The sequence below is a fragment of the Phytophthora sojae genome (assembly GCF_000149755.1).
Source record: "Phytophthora sojae unplaced genomic scaffold PHYSOscaffold_2, whole genome shotgun sequence".
Taxonomy (NCBI): domain Eukaryota; phylum Oomycota; class Peronosporomycetes; order Peronosporales; family Peronosporaceae; genus Phytophthora; species Phytophthora sojae.
In genome coordinates this window covers 8,683,359-8,700,588 of record NW_009258116.1, presented here as the reverse complement: position 1 = coordinate 8,700,588, position 17,230 = coordinate 8,683,359, and the positions used below count along the sequence as shown (strand labels likewise).

Here is a 17,230-nt window from a genome sequence, read left to right as displayed (position 1 = left end):
TGATGGTTGAGACCAGTTGAAATGGGGCAACAGCAGTGAGTGATCGAAATTGAAACATGATCAAACCAAGCAAAGTTGGATATTTCGGATTCAGCACCATGCCCGACGTAAGAAAGCGCACCACCTCCTCTTCGGACAGCAATAAGCGCGCGCGTACGCGAGCAAAGCATCAAACCACAACCAAAAACTACCCGCGATTCCGGGGCGCTAGGTTCCCGCATAAAGTCGAGGCACTGCCGCACGTTTTGGACCAAATTGACGTTCTACTCATGAATCGCCATGACGCTCTCAAGGAGGCAGCAAGGTCGGGCCAAGTGGCGTGGCTGAACCAACTCATACATGGGGGCGAGTGCTCTGGAGAATGCGAAGCTCTCGTGGCCGCAGCGTCGAATGGCCAGCGCGCGTGTGTGGACGCTTTGCTGCTGAAGTTTTACTCTCGAATCTACGTGGAACGCAAACATCAGCGAGCTTTACGCAAGGCCGTCCCAGCAGCGGGGGGCAACGGACATCTCGACACCCTGACAGCGCTGCTGCAGAAACAATTCAATTTCTACGTCATTGAATCGGCTACGGCAGTGTGGGAGACTTTGGAAGCCGCAACTGAAAGTGGACACCTTCACGTGGTCCGATTTCTCGTGCAACACAGCGAGAGCGCCGACCTTATGCAGAAATACAACTATAACATCGGGTTCAGGCCACTTCGTTCGCTTGCTCGGGCGATCGTGGCGGGACACTCGAACGTCGTGGAGTTTGTGCTCGGGCTTGACGCCGCCTGGTGGGACTTGGTGGCAGCGTTTGCAGCAGCAGTTGACGTTGGCCCGCCAGGCCTTGCAGACAGGATTCTCGACATCTACCTCCGCACAGCGGAAGATAAGTCGATGCTGGTCCAGCTGGCAATTGAAGAAGGATCTGTCAACGCTGTGAAATATCTCATCAACCATGGGCACAACCAGTCCGACTTGGTCAGCAATGCATTTCAAAATGCAGCCTACTATGGATATGTTGACACGATGGAGTTTCTATTCGTACCGGGTTAGTATCATCGGACACGTTTGACCGCGCTTTGGAGGGGTCAATCAGCATGACGGGAACAGAAGTGCTCGTATTACTCTGCAGGAAGAAGTGTGCATCCCCAGAGTCGATTAACCGAGCGTTTGTGTCTTCGTTCAAAATCGAAATGACCCGGTATCTGTACGAAAACGAGGAGATCTCGAGTGAGGCCGTCGTCGCTGCCTTCAAGAAAGCTACCGTTACCGGTACGGGTAGTAGCAAGCATGTACAGGACTGGAAAGAAATCACCAAGTTCTTGCTCAAGGATGATCGTATCCCAGCCCAAGTGATTGGTAAGGCGTTGGTCTCGGCAGTCTCGAGAAATAAAATGGAGTTGGTGGAAGTTCTCGACGACGACGCGCGCATTACGGCCGAGATGGCAATAGAGGCTCTCGTCACTACCATGTTCGATTTCTACATGGTGTTTGAAGCTGTGACAAATGGATATCTACATATCGTGCAGTGGCTCGGTGAGTATTATCCAGAGAGAACGTTGTGGGTTGGCTGGTCTCCGCGTGATTTACTACAAGTAGCCGCTGAACATGGTCATCTTGAGATTCTCAAGTGGCTTCACACCAACGGACCGGAGAGATGTTCGACTAAGGCCATGGATATGGCGGCTGCAAATGGGCATCTGGAGATCGTGCGATGGCTTCACGAGAGCCGCGGCGAGGGATACACCGCAGCGTACGGCCACCTCTCGGTAGCGAAGTTTCTCTTCGAGAATCGCCATGAGGGTTGTATGAGTGAAGCGATGCGCCTCGCGGCTTCAAAAGGCCATTTGGAAGTTGTCCAATGGCTCCACGCGAACCGAAGCGAGGGCAACCCCGGAGCGGCGATGCGTGCTGCTGCTACAAGCGAAAAGGCTACAGTGGTGGAGTGGTTGTGCGATATTGTGCGTGAAGAACGCAGAGGCCAGGCTCGTATCCGTGAAGCCGCCCAACTCGCGTTGGAAGCGAATCATAGTCAATTGGCGGTGGAAATGGAGGGAAAATAGAAGCGACAGCGTACTGAGTGACCAACTCGGCTACGTGGGGGGATACCGATTAGGAGAAGGATGGTTGTGAATTTGATAATAAATGCAATCGATCTACATTTCTGCCGTGCAGTTGACCGCCAGCAAGCAATTCTCGTCCCACCGCTTGGTGTAATATGCGGAGATCCTTCGTCCGTTGTCGCGCCAGGCCAGCCACTCCGCCTGCTTGTCGGGTGAGAGTCCTGGGAACAGATCTTCAGCCATGAAGTAGTCCGTCTCCGTGTTGTGCAGCAGCATCGCGTCCGTCACACTGTCATAACGCAGTCGTTGATTGCCACGAACGACCGACATCTTGTGGCCCGGGACGTTGCTGAAGACCGCGCGCTCGCCGAACGTGACCTTGCGCTTGAGCGAGCGTCCGACGCCGTTCTGCACGAAGCCTCCCTCAGGCACACCCGTGATATCTGCCAACGTGTTGAGGATATCGTAGTGCTCGGCGGCGTCTTCGATCACGAGTCCTGTATCCTTCCCTAGTCGTCCTTCGGCGATAATGGCACAGGGAACGCGAGTCATGGATTCCTCTTCAGAGTAGATAACCTCAGCTTCCGGCGCCTGGCCGTGGTCCCCCATAATGAGGACGATCGTGTCCTTGAGCACGCCCTCGTCGGACATGCGGTCCAGGAACCTGCCCAGCTCCAGGTCCGTGAAGTATCGCGCCTCGAGGTACCTCTGGATGTCTTCTGCGTGCTCTTCTCCTTCGTAAAGCGCGGAGAAATCGGGCTTCTCGGATTTGTCGTACCAGGTCGGCCAGGCGTTGAACGGCGCGTGGCTCGTGATCGTGTAGTGCGTGATGAAGAGCGGCTTCTTCGGCTCGCCCCTTGTCACCTGCTCCGTTTGATTCCTCGTCTTGTTGACGAGCAGGTCGCCGAGGATCTGGAAGCTCAAGTCGTCGTGAACGCCCCAGGTGAATCCTCGGTGCTCCTCGCCGTTCCATTCCTCGTGGGAGATGTTGTAGTCCGCCTCAGCCAGCTCAATCATCTTGTTGTTGTCCCACACCGTCTCGAAGCCGTGCGAAGGCAGGAAGATGTCCCAGTTGTCGAGGTCAATGGAGGACCCGGTCGAGAAGAACGTCTCGTAGCCCTTGGCCGAGAAAAGCTGCGGCAAACCTGCGAGCTGCGTGTCCCCCCTCCCGCCAGTGATTCCGGTCTGTGTAGCGCTGTCGTACGGGATCTGAGCGAACTGGATGCTCTCCAGAGATCGACTTGTGGGGTTACTTGTCCAGAGATTGCGGAGAGCGACGCCACGCTTCGCCCACCGGTCGAAGTTGGGCGTAATGGTGAGGTCGGTGTCCTTGAACAGGTTGGACGGGTCGTCCTTCCCGACCATGTAGCGAGAGTCCCGGTACCGGAACGACTCGACTCCGATGACCAGGACGTTCGGCGGGTTGTCGCTCGATACACTGACGTCGAATGCAACGTCTCCGCGGAATCCCGTCGTGAGGCGGTAGAGCGAGTCGTCTCCGAAGAGTTTGTGCCTCTCGGTCGGGTGGATGTACATCTCGACCCATTGGTTGTCGTTGACGTTCGTGAACGTGGCGTCGGTCGGCGCTGGCTGCAGCGCGTGGCCGAACAGTTCGTTCAGCGTCGCGTTCAACGCAGAGTACGCGACCAGAGGCGAACACTCACAACGCACCGCCACCACCAGCGCAGGGAGTACAACGAGCCCCGAGAGAACCAAGGTCGCTTGAACCGTGTGGTTGATAATAAGCGATCTGTACGTGGAGCTGGCGTTCGCGGACGAGAGCTTGTCTAGGACTGGGGATTTCGGGCTGGCGGCTCCTTCTTCGAGTGCGACTTCCTCGTACTTGCCGCCCATTCCGGTCGTCAGCTTGATACTGCGGCCCCAGCCATTGGAAGGGTCCACTACCAGGTGCGTCGGGTTCCAGCCCGCGAGATCCGCCCAGCCTGCGCACGCCCGCACAAGTGCGAATATCGTAGCAGCTCCTGCTACAAGAGCAGCAGTCATGTAAGCTCTTTGGATCTCCTCGGTCGAGATCGGGGCGGCGTCGAGGTGGTGCCTCTCCCGGATCAAAGTGGCCACGAGGTCGAGCGTGAAGCGCATGTCGCGGTTGATCACCAGCAGCAGGTCGGCGGCGAATGGGGCCATCATTACGACGAACGAGAGCCACGAAACAGCGAACGTTGCGAAGCTTCCGGCGACTCGCACGATCACTGCGCGACCTCGAGAGGTGAACCGGTTCACGACGGCGAGCTTGCAGGTGTCAAAGAGCCACAGAACGCACGTCAAGTAGGTCGCGCAGACGAAGTCCTCCATGAAGCCCAGAGTCAGCGCTGCAATCTTGAAGCTCGCCGTGTAGTCTCGCGGACTGCCGTACATGGTCACGAGGGACTTGAGGACGACGCAGCGACTGGCAGAGAAGCAGAACAGCACGAACGCGTAGACGAACAGCCATCCGATCCACGGGAGACTGGCCAAGTCTTGGATCCGCAGCACTTCACTCAGCTTCCTTCTCCGCCGGGCTCCTTTGGGCTCTGGTGCGTCGCCTTCTTCGTCGATTGTGTCGAGGGGCTCAGGGAAGCGAGTCCACACGGGTTGGCTGCGTCTCGAGCCGAGAGACCGAAGAAAGCGCAGGGATTCCATCCTGCTGGACTGGAGGACTCAAGTCTTGAAGGACGGCGCTGAATATTACGGAATGTGAGGACTTGAGCCGGCCAGGATTGTGAGTGTTGACTGGCAGGCTGCGCGAAAGCACGGCATTTTTGCTGTTTGAACGGGTTGAGGTGGGTTCTCACCATCGAAGCAGCAGCCGGTCCCGCATTTGACTGCAACCAGACGACTGCGCGCGGCATAGTTTACCAATGTGTACAGTACCTATCTGTCGGTAGGGGTAGTGGTGTAGACGGATACCTAGTCGGATCTGCTGTGCTTGAGAATTGCTCTTGCTTGGGCTGGGAGCTGTTGAACCTTCGAGGAACGAAACTTTTAGTGCACTGTACGTAGCTGTTTAGTCGGCCAGCACACCGCTCATTCCGCGCACGTGTACATGTACGTTACATTAGGTATGGAGATGTTCAAGAACACGTTTGAAAAATTATTGACAAAGCAAGCTCCTTCGCTGAGATGAAGCTTCACTAGCTGTACAGGTAAAAGTACAGTATTCAGGACGCAAATAATAAGTTACATGCAGCACCACACGGATCTCGTAAACATCGAAACATGGTTGCCATACATGTATCTGTATATTCCCTGAGTACTCTGTCTCTGTTCATCCTCCACCTCCACGCTCTTGATAGACTGTACCGCAATCCAGTATTGCGGATACGCGATCCTGTATTGCGGATACGCGATCCTGTATTGCGGGATATACTTTGGCAACAAGGTTCATTGGTACGTGTATCATCAATGTGAACGACGGAAAAGAGAGAAGGAGGCTTCGTGCGCTCGTGTGAACAGCTCGGCCATTTCTTCTTTTGATATTCGGGCCGCAAGCCTGCAGGAAAATATTTGTGTGTTCAGAGGTCCTCTATTTACAAACTATAGAGTCCTGATATAGCTGTAGACTGAGCCTACACTGGGGCTTCGCGGGGGCTGAGATAGCAAAAATAAACAAAACAGATAAACGCACAGCGCACACGACTTAGGCGCGCCGCACTTGCGGCGCACCAGTCGCCCGCGCTGTGCTTTTATATTATGAGCATCCACATCTACCAGATAATCAGACCTTTAAGTACAATAACACACTTACGATAATATCAATTTGCTTTCTTGCCTCCGCGCTGTTTTAATAACCAAATACAAGCAAGTTATAAGCTGCAGCAACGCCCTCCCAAGCAGACGACTATTCTTACCTTCGTGCTGTAAATTCACCCTGATGTTGCTGCGTCTTCAGGCGTGAGAACTGGGAATGATTCGAATGAAACTTGATGATGCGATTGATGCTTCTTCATTGATAGAGACCGACTAGGTAATTATTCAGATTACCTATTAACAGCGTCACCGAGGCGACTAATCCAAAGGACTTGTTCTCACGAGCACAATGGTAGCCGACATAGTCGCTTACGCGAAGTAGTTATCGCGTTATGGCCTCTCCGAAATGACGAGTTGAGCGACTCTTCGTCGTAAATTACAGAATATATTTAAATCCGGTAAGATATCAGAAACGTCTTGTGGTGGTAAATATGACTGACTGGCCTCGTAGTGCTTAGCTCTTTATTGGTCGCAGACCCTCGGTATAATTCATCCACATGATGCTACGGTGAGGCATACCAAAACACAACAACTGACAGAGCACGCGTATCACCAGGGTCCGTTGGTGTCATGGAAGGCGCTTCTTCCCCCTTCCTTCCTTCCTCCCTCCCTCCCTTCCTCTCCCCTTTCTCTGGTGTCTACAGCGAGTAGTAGCAACCGCTCTAAAATGACGTTGATAATATTATCAACCCAACAGTAGCTACAATATCAACTAGTGCCCGTGCATCTACACCTTTACCTTGTATGCAAGGTAATCTACTGGCCTTCTTCTCGTATATTGTTGCAGATATTGGACGGATACTCTATTGCAAGTATCCCTCCTATAGATTGAAGCAATGATAAACGATTAGAAACGAAAGCGGGAAGGCAGTAGCAGAGTGAGCGCGCTTAGCAGCTTCGATTTGATAGATTATGATGACTCTAGAGACCTATTCGCAGCCTGACACGAATCTCTCATTCGTTTGTATTTACCTCGTGCTTTTCCAGAAGTCGCATCGGAAAGGTCTTCCTCAAAACGTAGATAGAGTTGTCAATGTAAGTGGGGTGCCATCGTCCATGTGACGCGAATTCGTTTCGCTAGGTTAAACAAGTCCCGACAAGATCCATTGGAATGCATGTCCTGTATTTTGGCACTTTGTAATCCGTTGTTGGTGCGAGATCGTGATATTTTTTATACTGAGGTTGTGAAGACCAAACTACTTGCATTCAAACTGTTATTGTTTAGCCATTGATTGGCAGTGAGTTTACGATTGTGGGTCTAAATAAAGTGTTGCTTCTTATGCCTTCCAGTTAGACGTCTCCACCTTCGGTAGCTACACTTCCATTGACCTGGCTTTGGCTGAATTGCTTGGAATTCGTCGGTCTCCTAGGTGGCAATGCCTTGCCAGATTTCTTCTGCTTCTGTAGAAGGGCCGATATTCTTGAGCGTATTTCGTTTTCGCCTGGAAAATTGTAGCGTCGAGGATACGCTTTCGTAAGAAATTCTCGCATTCTGGCCGGTCCCATCTTGGTACTGGCACCAGCCACCCGGGATTGAAGAGCTTCTCCATTTCTTCACTGTACAGAGCAATATATTTTGCACCGTACATGTACCCTTTCTTCTGCCTGCGAGCCCATCCTGGCGCTAATTGTTTCTGCTCTCGAGTCATTTTGACGCACTTCTTCGCCGCTGCGATTACCTTTCTGCCCAGACCGGTTGACTCAATTATATCACTAAAGTCCCCCCCCCCCCCGGTTTGCATGTCCATAAGACTCCGCTTTGCATAAGCTTCGACGTCTTTTTCAGAAAAGTCACGGCCGTGTGGGTCATTACCAAGTGTGGGGCGCTCACATCTCATATCGCTCGTCCGCATCCGTAGTTGACCAAACCGAGTAATTTGGATTCCTGATAAAGCACCAATAGAACCACCAGGAAGCGCCACAACTGTTGACGTTTCACTTGTGGCTTCTGCATCATTCCCAATTGGCTCAAACTGCTCAGATTCATCTTCACTGTCACTACTAAAATTACCTAATTCGATGTCACTGTCCAAAGTGTCATCACGAAGATCCAATTTCTGGCGATTACGGTCATGAGTCGTATTGCAGTCGCACCGACCAAGTGTCGGACACACACACACTATGCATCCATCTCCAACACCAGAATATTCAAATATCATGAGTTTGAACGATGGCCACGCCAAGATGAAGTTTGTTTACGAAGCGGTGGAGCCGTTGGATTGTATTCCACTAACTCCACTATACAATTCGGAAGACCGCCATCAGACGTTAAAGCTGTTACCACTTCCTGCGGGGTTGTAGCGTCGTGGCCTTGACAAACCCAAGCTTTCACTTTACGCGTTGCAGTTGCAAAATGGGCATCTAGGACGCACTTCCCATCTTGGGTCTCAGAGTGGATGAACCGAACGACCTCGATATTGTTCAAGGGGCCAACGAGAGGAAGCATGAGCGCTAGATACGTGTTTTGATAACACGAAGCATTATCGGACTGAAACGTCACGCGCTTGATAAATGGGAACGCTCGGTGAACCGACAATAATATCCCCTCAACTAGTGCGACCACAGATTCTTTATCCTGTTTGTTGTCCCCGTTTGAAATTTGATCGACGTACACTTTATTTTCGCGAGCAGAACCACTGGCAGCATCATACGTCCAGTAAGGAACTAGGGCTCCATGCCACGACATTCCTCGTTTCCCATAGTGATCAACAGTCTTTTCGCGGAAATAGATTGGCTCAAGTTTCATTTTGAAATCAATGACAATGATCGCATCACTACTGCCCCTTTCATCCATACACTTGGTTTTTATTAGTTCAGCAGTTTCGTGAATCGCCCGCTGCTGGTTTGTGACCCGTACTCTGTGACCCAAGTAGAGCTCCATTTTTTCGTAAGCATCGTCCACAACTTCAAGTGTCGTTGGATCGGGATTTGTTGCCTCCAACTGCTGCCGGAGGTCAGTAAAAATGGTGTCCATGGCGATACACTGCTGGCAACTCACTGCACGTGATAACGTTTTAGTAGCGCCGCTTGATGCGTTGAGCCCATTTGCCGCCTCTGAGATGGTTCTTGCCGACGACTTCGTTTCAGATTGAGCTGCTTTCGCACGCGAATGTTTGGGTGCCTTCTTCTTGGGTTTCTTCGGCTTGGTCGTGTCTCCCGTCGACACAGGAGGGGTCGCAAGCCCAAATTGAATTAAGTGCCGGGGGCAGTGACTCTCTTCCAGACGTTGACCATTCTCGAACGTTTGTTCTCCACCATACTTAAGCCACTCACGCAAAATAGCAAGACGTTCGAGCACACTCGTGCTGATTGTGGGAAGCAGATCACGGACAATACGATCGAGTAATTGAAAATTATCGTTGATCAGAAACCCAGTGACGTAATTTACTGCCTTCCGAGGCTGTGACGTACCATGCGTCAAGATGGCGGCTAGTCGATAATATGTTCGTGCGGACACCATATTTCCAGGGGTTCGTTGGTGCCCATATTGGTCAAACATTACATTTATCGGTTTGCGCCTCTGTATGGCAGGAACAGATACCCGCTCCCCGTCCAACTTGACCGATTTCGTCCCCCAAGACAGAAAGGTAACGTTTTCCATGGAGAGGATGTGGTGGACAGCTTCCGACACAACTGCTGGGTCGAATCTTTGCCTTGTGACTTTACTCACTTCCAGCGCACCTTCATCTAAAAGGATCTGAAAATCTCTGCAACCCGCTAAGTGAGCTTTCCGTCCAATGCAAACTCCATTAACATCGATGCAAATATCTTGGAGGCTCTTCAACGAATATGAACCGCACAGTAGCGCGCGCACACTTCGGTATTCGAGAGAGCTCTTCCGCGTTTTCGCTAATACGTTCGCAGACGTCGTCACCAATGTATCGTTAGCACACGTCACCGGGTTTAACCAGGTCGCAAAGATCTCTAAAAACACACTAGATGCACTGGTGCCGCACAACGTTTCTGAAACACATCGCAGTAATCGAAACACGAGATTGGACGCCACAGTGCGCTGATATGCTGCATCAGTCGTGCTGGAGTCCGAATCCGTCCAGAATTCCGCTGTTGATCTTGTTTTTTTTACGGTAGATGCTTTAGAAAGGATTTCACTTCACTTTCGGGAACAGAAAAAAACTTGAGGAGTGCTCGAATTGTTGGAAGTGTCCGGCGGACAGGGGTTGGCGTTAATGTCGGCGGACTCACAAACATTCGTTCGACTTGAATCCGATTCGAACGTCGCAAACGCGGGGATTTGAAGGGGCTGGAATTATTATAACTTTGACCTTGCTCGCAACTGTTATCAGCGGTGGCATCGATTTCAGCAGCATGTATCACCTCGCCGTACGACTTTGGGACACTCTCGGCTTCGTTATTACCAGCGACATCGATAAGCAAGTCTCTATCAGCATTTTCCGTCTGCATACCAAAGCTTAGTGAGCGTGACGCCTGTGATTTCCGTTCCGCTGTCGCCACGAACGCTTCAATTGCTACTGGAGTACTAACCCCAATTCGAGGCTCTATTGCGACAGATTTTCCACGCTCGACACGGGGGCTGCATGCGTGTGGCAGGTCGTGCTCGATCACCGAGCCATCACATCTACTCCACTTCAATCCAGTATTATCGGATTCCCCACGTTCATACGCCACACAACACAGCTCACTACCAGTATCATTACCCATATCCCGTAAAATCTGGTGCGAAACCCGCAGCGAAGACTACTCTTCAGCTTTACCTTCTTTTCGTGCGCCGCATGCAGCATCCTTCTGGTGCTGAGGCTTTCGAGATTGTGCATTGCCAGCACTACATACCACAGCAAAGTCGATAGGACGTCCTGCATAGCATTTGATGTCTGCTACAAGGTTATCACACACGTCTCCTCCCATGTGATCGACGCTGCTCTTCGCCGCTTTCTCCGACGAGCACCCCTTTTGAACATCTTGGTCAGCTTGAAAGAGGTCCGAATTCTCGCGGGCTGACTGCTTTCTGCTGTCGGTACATGCTGCAGCAAAGCTTCCTCCACCCCCAGCATTGCGTTCCGTGCGGTTAGCGCCAAAATCATTCGCGCGGGCAGCCCTCTGAACGCGCGATCTGTAGCCAGCGAGTGCAGCAGCCTTGATTGAATCCGCTATCAGGTAAGAATAGTGATCTGGACCATTTTTGCGGCGTTCCTGGATCTGTGCTTGGGGTGCTTGCCGTGCACGAGCTTCCGCACCAGCTTTGGCGGCATAGCAATTGCAATTGCCACGTTGACGCCTTTGCTCAGGTAATTACAAAGAGAGAGAAATAAAGAGTGTGTTCATTAGCTCAAGGTTAGAACTCAAAAAGTATAATTCAGTAAGCTATTAGTGATTGAGATCTTTTAGCGTACCGGATAGTCGGGGTTATTGCAGCTTCGGAGACGCTTTGATCCAGCTGCAGCCGCAGCAGCATCAGACTGCAAGCTCTCATTTTCCTTGTTACATATTACACCTTGCCCTAGAGACTGCTTGCGCTTTCTGATGCGCACTAACAGCAAACCATCTTCTTCTTTATCGGTCGTCATTGTGCAGATGCCCAGATGAGGGAGCTGAAAGCAGTGGCGACCGTTCAGTTATGATAAACTTGCAATAAACCTCTGACTACATTCCAGTATGGCGTGCTGATCTTGTGTTCATTGCACCTGGAGCACAAGCACACTTCTTCCCAAACTTTCTAATTACCTATCCATGACCAACCAGAGCTTGTTGCCAAAGTTTCAGGTCGATCCGAGCCATATTAATAAAAAAGAATTTATGATGTGCACGGAAAAATGTTCCCTGTTCGAGGAGACGCCTGAACTTAAAAGTTTACTTTCATAATATTTCAATATATGATGGATACTTAAACGCATGCGTTACACGCACGGCTTCCAAATAGGCGACCCGAAGCGAACGCTCTGGGGGAGTACACAGGTCGAATTAGTCAAAAGTTGACCTCTGAAACTGGTATTTACCAGCAATAATGGGTCGATCTCAGCGAAACATGTTCAAATCGCAAGTTAGTTTTGTATGCGAGCCCGACTTGGAGCCATTTCTGTTAATAAGGCTTCAGAAATCAATTGATGACCATGACAGTAGCAAGATACGTTGTTGGCAAGAATGAATAGTTGCTAAATAAACCGTTTTGCTGACAGTCGACTAAGTCGAGTTCTTGAACTACGTCAAGAAGATACTGAGGACGACCAGTGTCTCATTTTGGCCTGGAAACTTAACAAAGTGGCCATTAAATGCTCTGGGTCGGAGCAAAAACTTGGAACCCACTCACAAACTATTGAGCTAGGCTAGCTAGATATACACACAGAGAGAGAGAGTTAAAGCTACTGCAGAACCCTGCTGATATGAATTTTGATGCCACTATAGTATTGAGTGGGGAAAGTATTCAGAGAGTGCCTGGTGCGCAGCATGTGCGGCGCACCGAAGCCGCTTGCAATGCGGATTAGACAAGTCTGGACGAGCTATTCCAACACCCGCGAATCCTTAGTAGTCAATCGTCAGAGTTTCGCGAAATGAGCGGCATTTACTCATCCAACAGGTAGATAGATCGCTCTCTCGTTTTATTTAAAATTACGCAACTCATCGCTTCGTCTACATTCGAACCAGAGCTCGTTATGGGACCTATAATAACATACAGGTATCCAAATCTGCAGTGACAATATTAACACCCTCCGTTCTATGTTTGGCGAGCATGCCTAATGTGAGACGATGTACTAAGCTTTCAACATTTGAGGCGTACAGCTTACGTAGCTCGAGCTAGCAGGCATGATAGCACGAGATATTGACAAGCATTGCCCAGCTATAAAGTATGCTTCAGCGGATGCATAGCGTAGTTTACTAGTGAAATCCTTAGCAACCTTTCACAAAAGTACAGCGGGTGGAAAAAGTCATAGCCCACCCCAAGCCCGCCAGATACATATAGTATGTCAAAACGATTTGCAAGCCCGATGACCCAGTGTTTCGACCTACCCAGATGCATCCAGCAACACTAGCGATACAATGCACACATGAGGCGAAAGGTACTCATGTTGTCATACATATAAGCAAAGCAGGATCCCGAGAAACCAAGAAACGGATATGATATCGTGCAATGTCTGAGGGCATTCATCACGTTTTGCCAGGCGTTGGAGGTTCACAATCTGGTGATCCTATACAAAAACCAAGATAAACTCAGATTGGACCGGTTTCATTCGAGCGACGATTCGTCGAAATCCAGCCTTTAATAGTCAATGGAATTCGAGCAGATTATACTTCAAACGATTCCGCGTCGAATGGTGAATGATTCATGCCAAACCAAGAAGAAATGGCAATTTTGTGAGTTGAAGCGCTGTTGTCATTTCACTTGCACATCTTTTTGACTTGGTCTTAGTATACTGACCCGCACAGGTAGCTCGGGGTTTCTCCGCCCGCTGTAGTAATAACTCGTAATTTTTAGTCTTAGACTTGTCCTTGATTTTAGTGCTAAACTTAGCAAACAACCCCTGAGCTACAGAGTAATACATGTAGCCATTCGTAGCTTTAAATATAATTGGTTAGGTTAACAAGTACTCTATTTCGGTTAGAAAGGTACCCGGTTTCAGTAAGTTACAAAAAATTTCTGCCGGCCAAGCACAGCTCTTCGACCTGTGAATTAATCCTGTGCCGGCTGCGTAGCAGCATACCTTACGGACCGTAAGTTACGGTACACTAGTTATCTCAGTAAAATACTTAAGTAATTGATAAACGGTGTTGGGATGGTTCGGCGAATATCGGAACATATTGCACCAAAAGAGAACAATTCTGACTCACGTGTCAAATCAATTGTAAGCCTTTATTTAAGAATTTTCAGATTCTTACTTCAAATATTTCCTCAGCTGGTCATCCCTGCTAAAGTTGACGCAGTTGCCTGTTAAAGTTGTCGCATTTAACTTAGGTTCGCAATGACTTTATGCGCGTACTTAGTTCTCTGCCTAGACTGTGTACGCCTTCACACCACGAAACGTAGTTGAGGACAATTATGGCTGGCGAGGAACGTACGTGCTGCCGCTGTCGCCTTCTCTGCCTGCTGCGGCTCTGCTTGTCGCCGCCGCTCGATGCCGCCAACGTACCCACGAGTGCAACGCATCGGCGCAACTTTTGCCTCTAAATTTGACTGACTTTGTGCTCTCTCTCGTGCTGCTGCTGCGCACCAAACTGACTGGCGATTGACACACCATCGACGGCAGTTGCGAACAAGGAGGTGGCGGCCGCGCCCGCCGTCATCGAGAAGGGAGAGGAGGAGGAGCACCCGCTGCAGTCGGGATGGTCGCTCTGGTGCGTGCATTGGCTGCGGCCACAAGGCATTTGGGGGGAGGGCTCTACTGACCCCACGGTTGACGTTGCTGTTGCTGCAGGTACGACAAGAAGATGCCCAAGAAGATCGACGTGGGGTGAGTTGCAATGCTGCAGTTTTACTGCAGTGTTGTTGCAGTGCTGATGGTGTTGGTGGTGGTGCTGAGCAGAACGTACCAGTCGAACCTGCAGAAGATTGCGACGTTCAACACGGTGGAGGACTTCTGGCGGTGAGTTGCTGCTGATGGTCAAGGTGAAAGACGTGCCAGCGTCAATGGTGCTGATAATGTATGTGTTGTGACCATGCTGATTGCAGCCACTACATCCACGTCAAGCGTCCGTCGCAGCTGAACCGCGACGTGAACCTGTACCTGTTCCGCGACCAGCCTAACTGCGCCCCGATGTGGGAGGCGTTCCCCCAGGGCGGCTGCTGGATCCTCAAGATCAAGAAGAAGGCCAATGTGCTGGGTAAGATGTGGCAGGACCTGGTCTTCGCCGCCATCGGCGAGGCGTTCGAGCAGCTCGACGTCGTCGGTATCGCCATGGCCATCCGCTCGAAGGAGGACATGCTGTCCGTCTGGAACGCCGACAACTCGGACGACAACACCCGCTTCGCCATTGGGTGCGTAATTATTTACTTTCTGTGTTAGTAGTAACTTAATGTTGAATCACTAACCATCTCGTTCTCGTATCGTGGCAGTGAGAAGCTGAAGGAGATCCTCATGCTGGACTCCAACACGCTGGTGGAGTACAAGTTCCACGCGAACTCCATCCGGGACATGTCGACCTTCCGCAACGCGAAGCCGTACGTCTTTGCCGCTGCGACGCCGGCCACGACCAACTAGTCACTAGGCGAGGTGATCGATCGGATGCCGAGGTTAGTAGGGATTCCATGCCTACATCGAGCTGTGCATTGACTGCAAGCAAGTAGTGCGCGTCAGGCTGGCAACAGCCCGAACGCAATAGAAAGCGGAGAGGCCACACGCGACTGTCGTGTGTGGCATCCATTCTGCACACCTTCGCGTTCTTGCTTTATATGATGCTTTTCATGTGTACGCTTTTGTTGGTGTTTAGTCCATTCACTGCTACTTATTGCTACCTATCACGCTACAACCTACTGTACACTCTCTACTGCTACTTTATCGCCTAATGCTCGGCGAGCAAAAGATTCTGATGGATCGTGAGGAACTTCAAAATCACGCCGTTCGTCCAGCCGAAGCCAAATTGCGGGAAGTACTCGCCGCCAGTTCCCAAGCCGCCGACTTCGGACGTGTTGTACTTCTCGAACATCAAACCCGTCTGCCTCCACGCAGTCAGACTGGTCTGCGTCCATGTTTGCGATAGCTCGCGCGCCAAACTGTGCGACTCCGTGGTGTTCACGGCCAGCAAGCCTTCCACGACAATGTCCTGCTCCGGTGGCCAGGCGTTGGGCGAGTCCCATTGCTGGCCCGAGAAAATTGTTGTCGTCTGCACACCGCCGACCTGCAGCAGCCCCGAATTCTTGAGTGAGGTCACGACATGCTTGAGGCGGTCGATGTCGCTTGAATTAAACGCCTTGGCCCACAACGGCGTGTAGTCGGACACGGAGACAATAGGAGAGTGCGTGTCCGTCTCCAAGTCGTAGTCCTTCCAGCTGTGGTGCTTCTCGCTCCAAAGGATGGCGTCGATGGCTTCCAGGCGACGAGCAGCAGCTCGCTCGAAGAATTGTGCTCTCTCTTCGTTGCCCAAGTGTCGATTGAACTCCATCAGGTTGCACTCGAATCGATACATGATCGAGTTGAGATCGACGGGAACCACCGAAGTGGTCACCATCGACTTCATATCCAGCGGATCTCGCAGCCACCGACTACTAAAGTCCCACCCGCTCTCAGCCGCAGCAATGACGTTGTTGTAGTACTTGTCCTTGTGTCGCTCCGTGGCCGCTGCGTTGCCGTCATCCATTTGCATTGTGCGATCGAAAATCTCCGCAGCAACCAGAACATCCTCCCGGTACGACTCGGGTCGAGGGTGGTTGGCGTTGGACGTGTAGCGATTCAAGACGTACGTGGCTCTGCCCGTAGCCCCCTCGCTCATGTTCCGTCGAGTAAGCTGAACTGCATGGCCGCAGGGGCCGTGTTGCATCCAGAAGTCGTACTCGCGCTCCAGAATGGGCAATGCAGCACGCAGATACCCCTCATCGTACCCACTCTCGTTGCCGTTCGTAGGAAAACGAGCGACCAGCTTCACCATATCCGAGAGCATGGGCGGCTGGGACCGAGTCAAGTAGTAGATTCTCCCTCCGTTCGGCACGAACCCAAACTCGGACACGTACTCGAGCAGGTGGTCCACGATTCCTCGCGCCGTGATCGGCATGTCGCTCACCAAGAGCCCTTGAACGATCCAGTACGAGTCCCAGTAGTAGCTCTCTCGAAAGCGCCCGCCAGGCACGATCAGCACATTGGCAGGTCGGTTCAGGCTCGGCTCCTCCAGCTTTCGCGCCCGAAGGAGCGACCCTCTCACGTTCGGGTTACGGATGCGGCCCAGGGTTTGCCAGATCCGGTGCAGATCAAACGCCCAGTCTCGAAGCTCGTCGTCTTGGATTTCAGCGATCATGGGCGGGTGCGACTGCCCCTGGAAGTCGAAGGGCGTGATCGGGAGCAGATCCGTGCCTGGTGGGTCGAAGTGATCGTCGACGAAGCGCCGAAGCTGCTGCTCGTGGGTGTCGTGGACATTCGGCCGATACTCGGTCATCGCCAGTCCACGGCGCTGGAAATCCATGAGGATATCGAAGGCGCTGCTGTTGTCTTTGATTGGCATGTCGACGAAGTACTTGCTGTCCGAGAAGACGTTGGCCATCTGCACTGCATGGAGCAGCGGTCCACGGCAGTAGATGTCCATGGCTCGTTCCAGTTCAACATCGACTCCGAGCGTGATGTCTGCATCCGTCGGGGGCCTGCTTAGCACGGGATGATGATGTTTCATATGACGGAGAAGCGAGCGCAAGCGGTGTCCTCCACTCAGCAGCTTCCCACCGGAGCGGTGCAGCGAGAAGCTCGGCGCCTTGTGGACCTCATGGCCTGGCGACCTGGCCGACAAAACACTCAAACCGACAGCCACGACTGCCATAACCACCAG

General features: G+C 51.6%; 4 protein-coding genes across 4 annotated transcripts; 2 read left to right on the top strand and 2 right to left on the bottom strand.

The window, feature by feature from the left end:
* Positions 1 to 98: 98 nt before the first annotated feature.
* PHYSODRAFT_326510 (hypothetical protein) lies at positions 99 to 2,047 on the top strand (the record flags this gene model as incomplete). Its single annotated transcript, XM_009522494.1, has 3 exons — positions 99 to 962; positions 1,070 to 1,520; positions 1,584 to 2,047. The coding sequence occupies 3 exons, from the start codon at positions 99 to 101 to the stop codon at positions 2,045 to 2,047; spliced, it is 1,779 nt and encodes a 592-aa protein (XP_009520789.1).
* A 93-nt stretch (positions 2,048 to 2,140) lies between these two features.
* Positions 2,141 to 4,687, bottom strand: PHYSODRAFT_479549 (hypothetical protein; the record flags this gene model as incomplete). The annotated part of the gene is made up of 1 exon (XM_009522493.1): positions 2,141 to 4,687. The coding sequence occupies one exon, from the start codon at positions 4,685 to 4,687 to the stop codon at positions 2,141 to 2,143; it is 2,547 nt and encodes an 848-aa protein (XP_009520788.1).
* A 9,489-nt stretch (positions 4,688 to 14,176) lies between these two features.
* PHYSODRAFT_486498 (hypothetical protein) lies at positions 14,177 to 14,961 on the top strand (the record flags this gene model as incomplete). The annotated part of the gene is made up of 4 exons (XM_009522492.1): positions 14,177 to 14,214; positions 14,287 to 14,346; positions 14,433 to 14,738; positions 14,817 to 14,961. Coding segments are annotated over 4 exons (549 nt in total), but the record flags the coding sequence as incomplete, so codon positions are not given.
* Positions 14,962 to 15,262: 301 nt separating this feature from the next.
* PHYSODRAFT_257758 (hypothetical protein) lies at positions 15,263 to 16,993 on the bottom strand (the record flags this gene model as incomplete). Its single annotated transcript, XM_009522491.1, has 1 exon — positions 15,263 to 16,993. One exon carries the CDS (start codon positions 16,991 to 16,993, stop codon positions 15,263 to 15,265), a length of 1,731 nt encoding a protein of 576 aa, XP_009520786.1.
* Between the last annotated feature and the right edge of the window lie 237 nt (positions 16,994 to 17,230).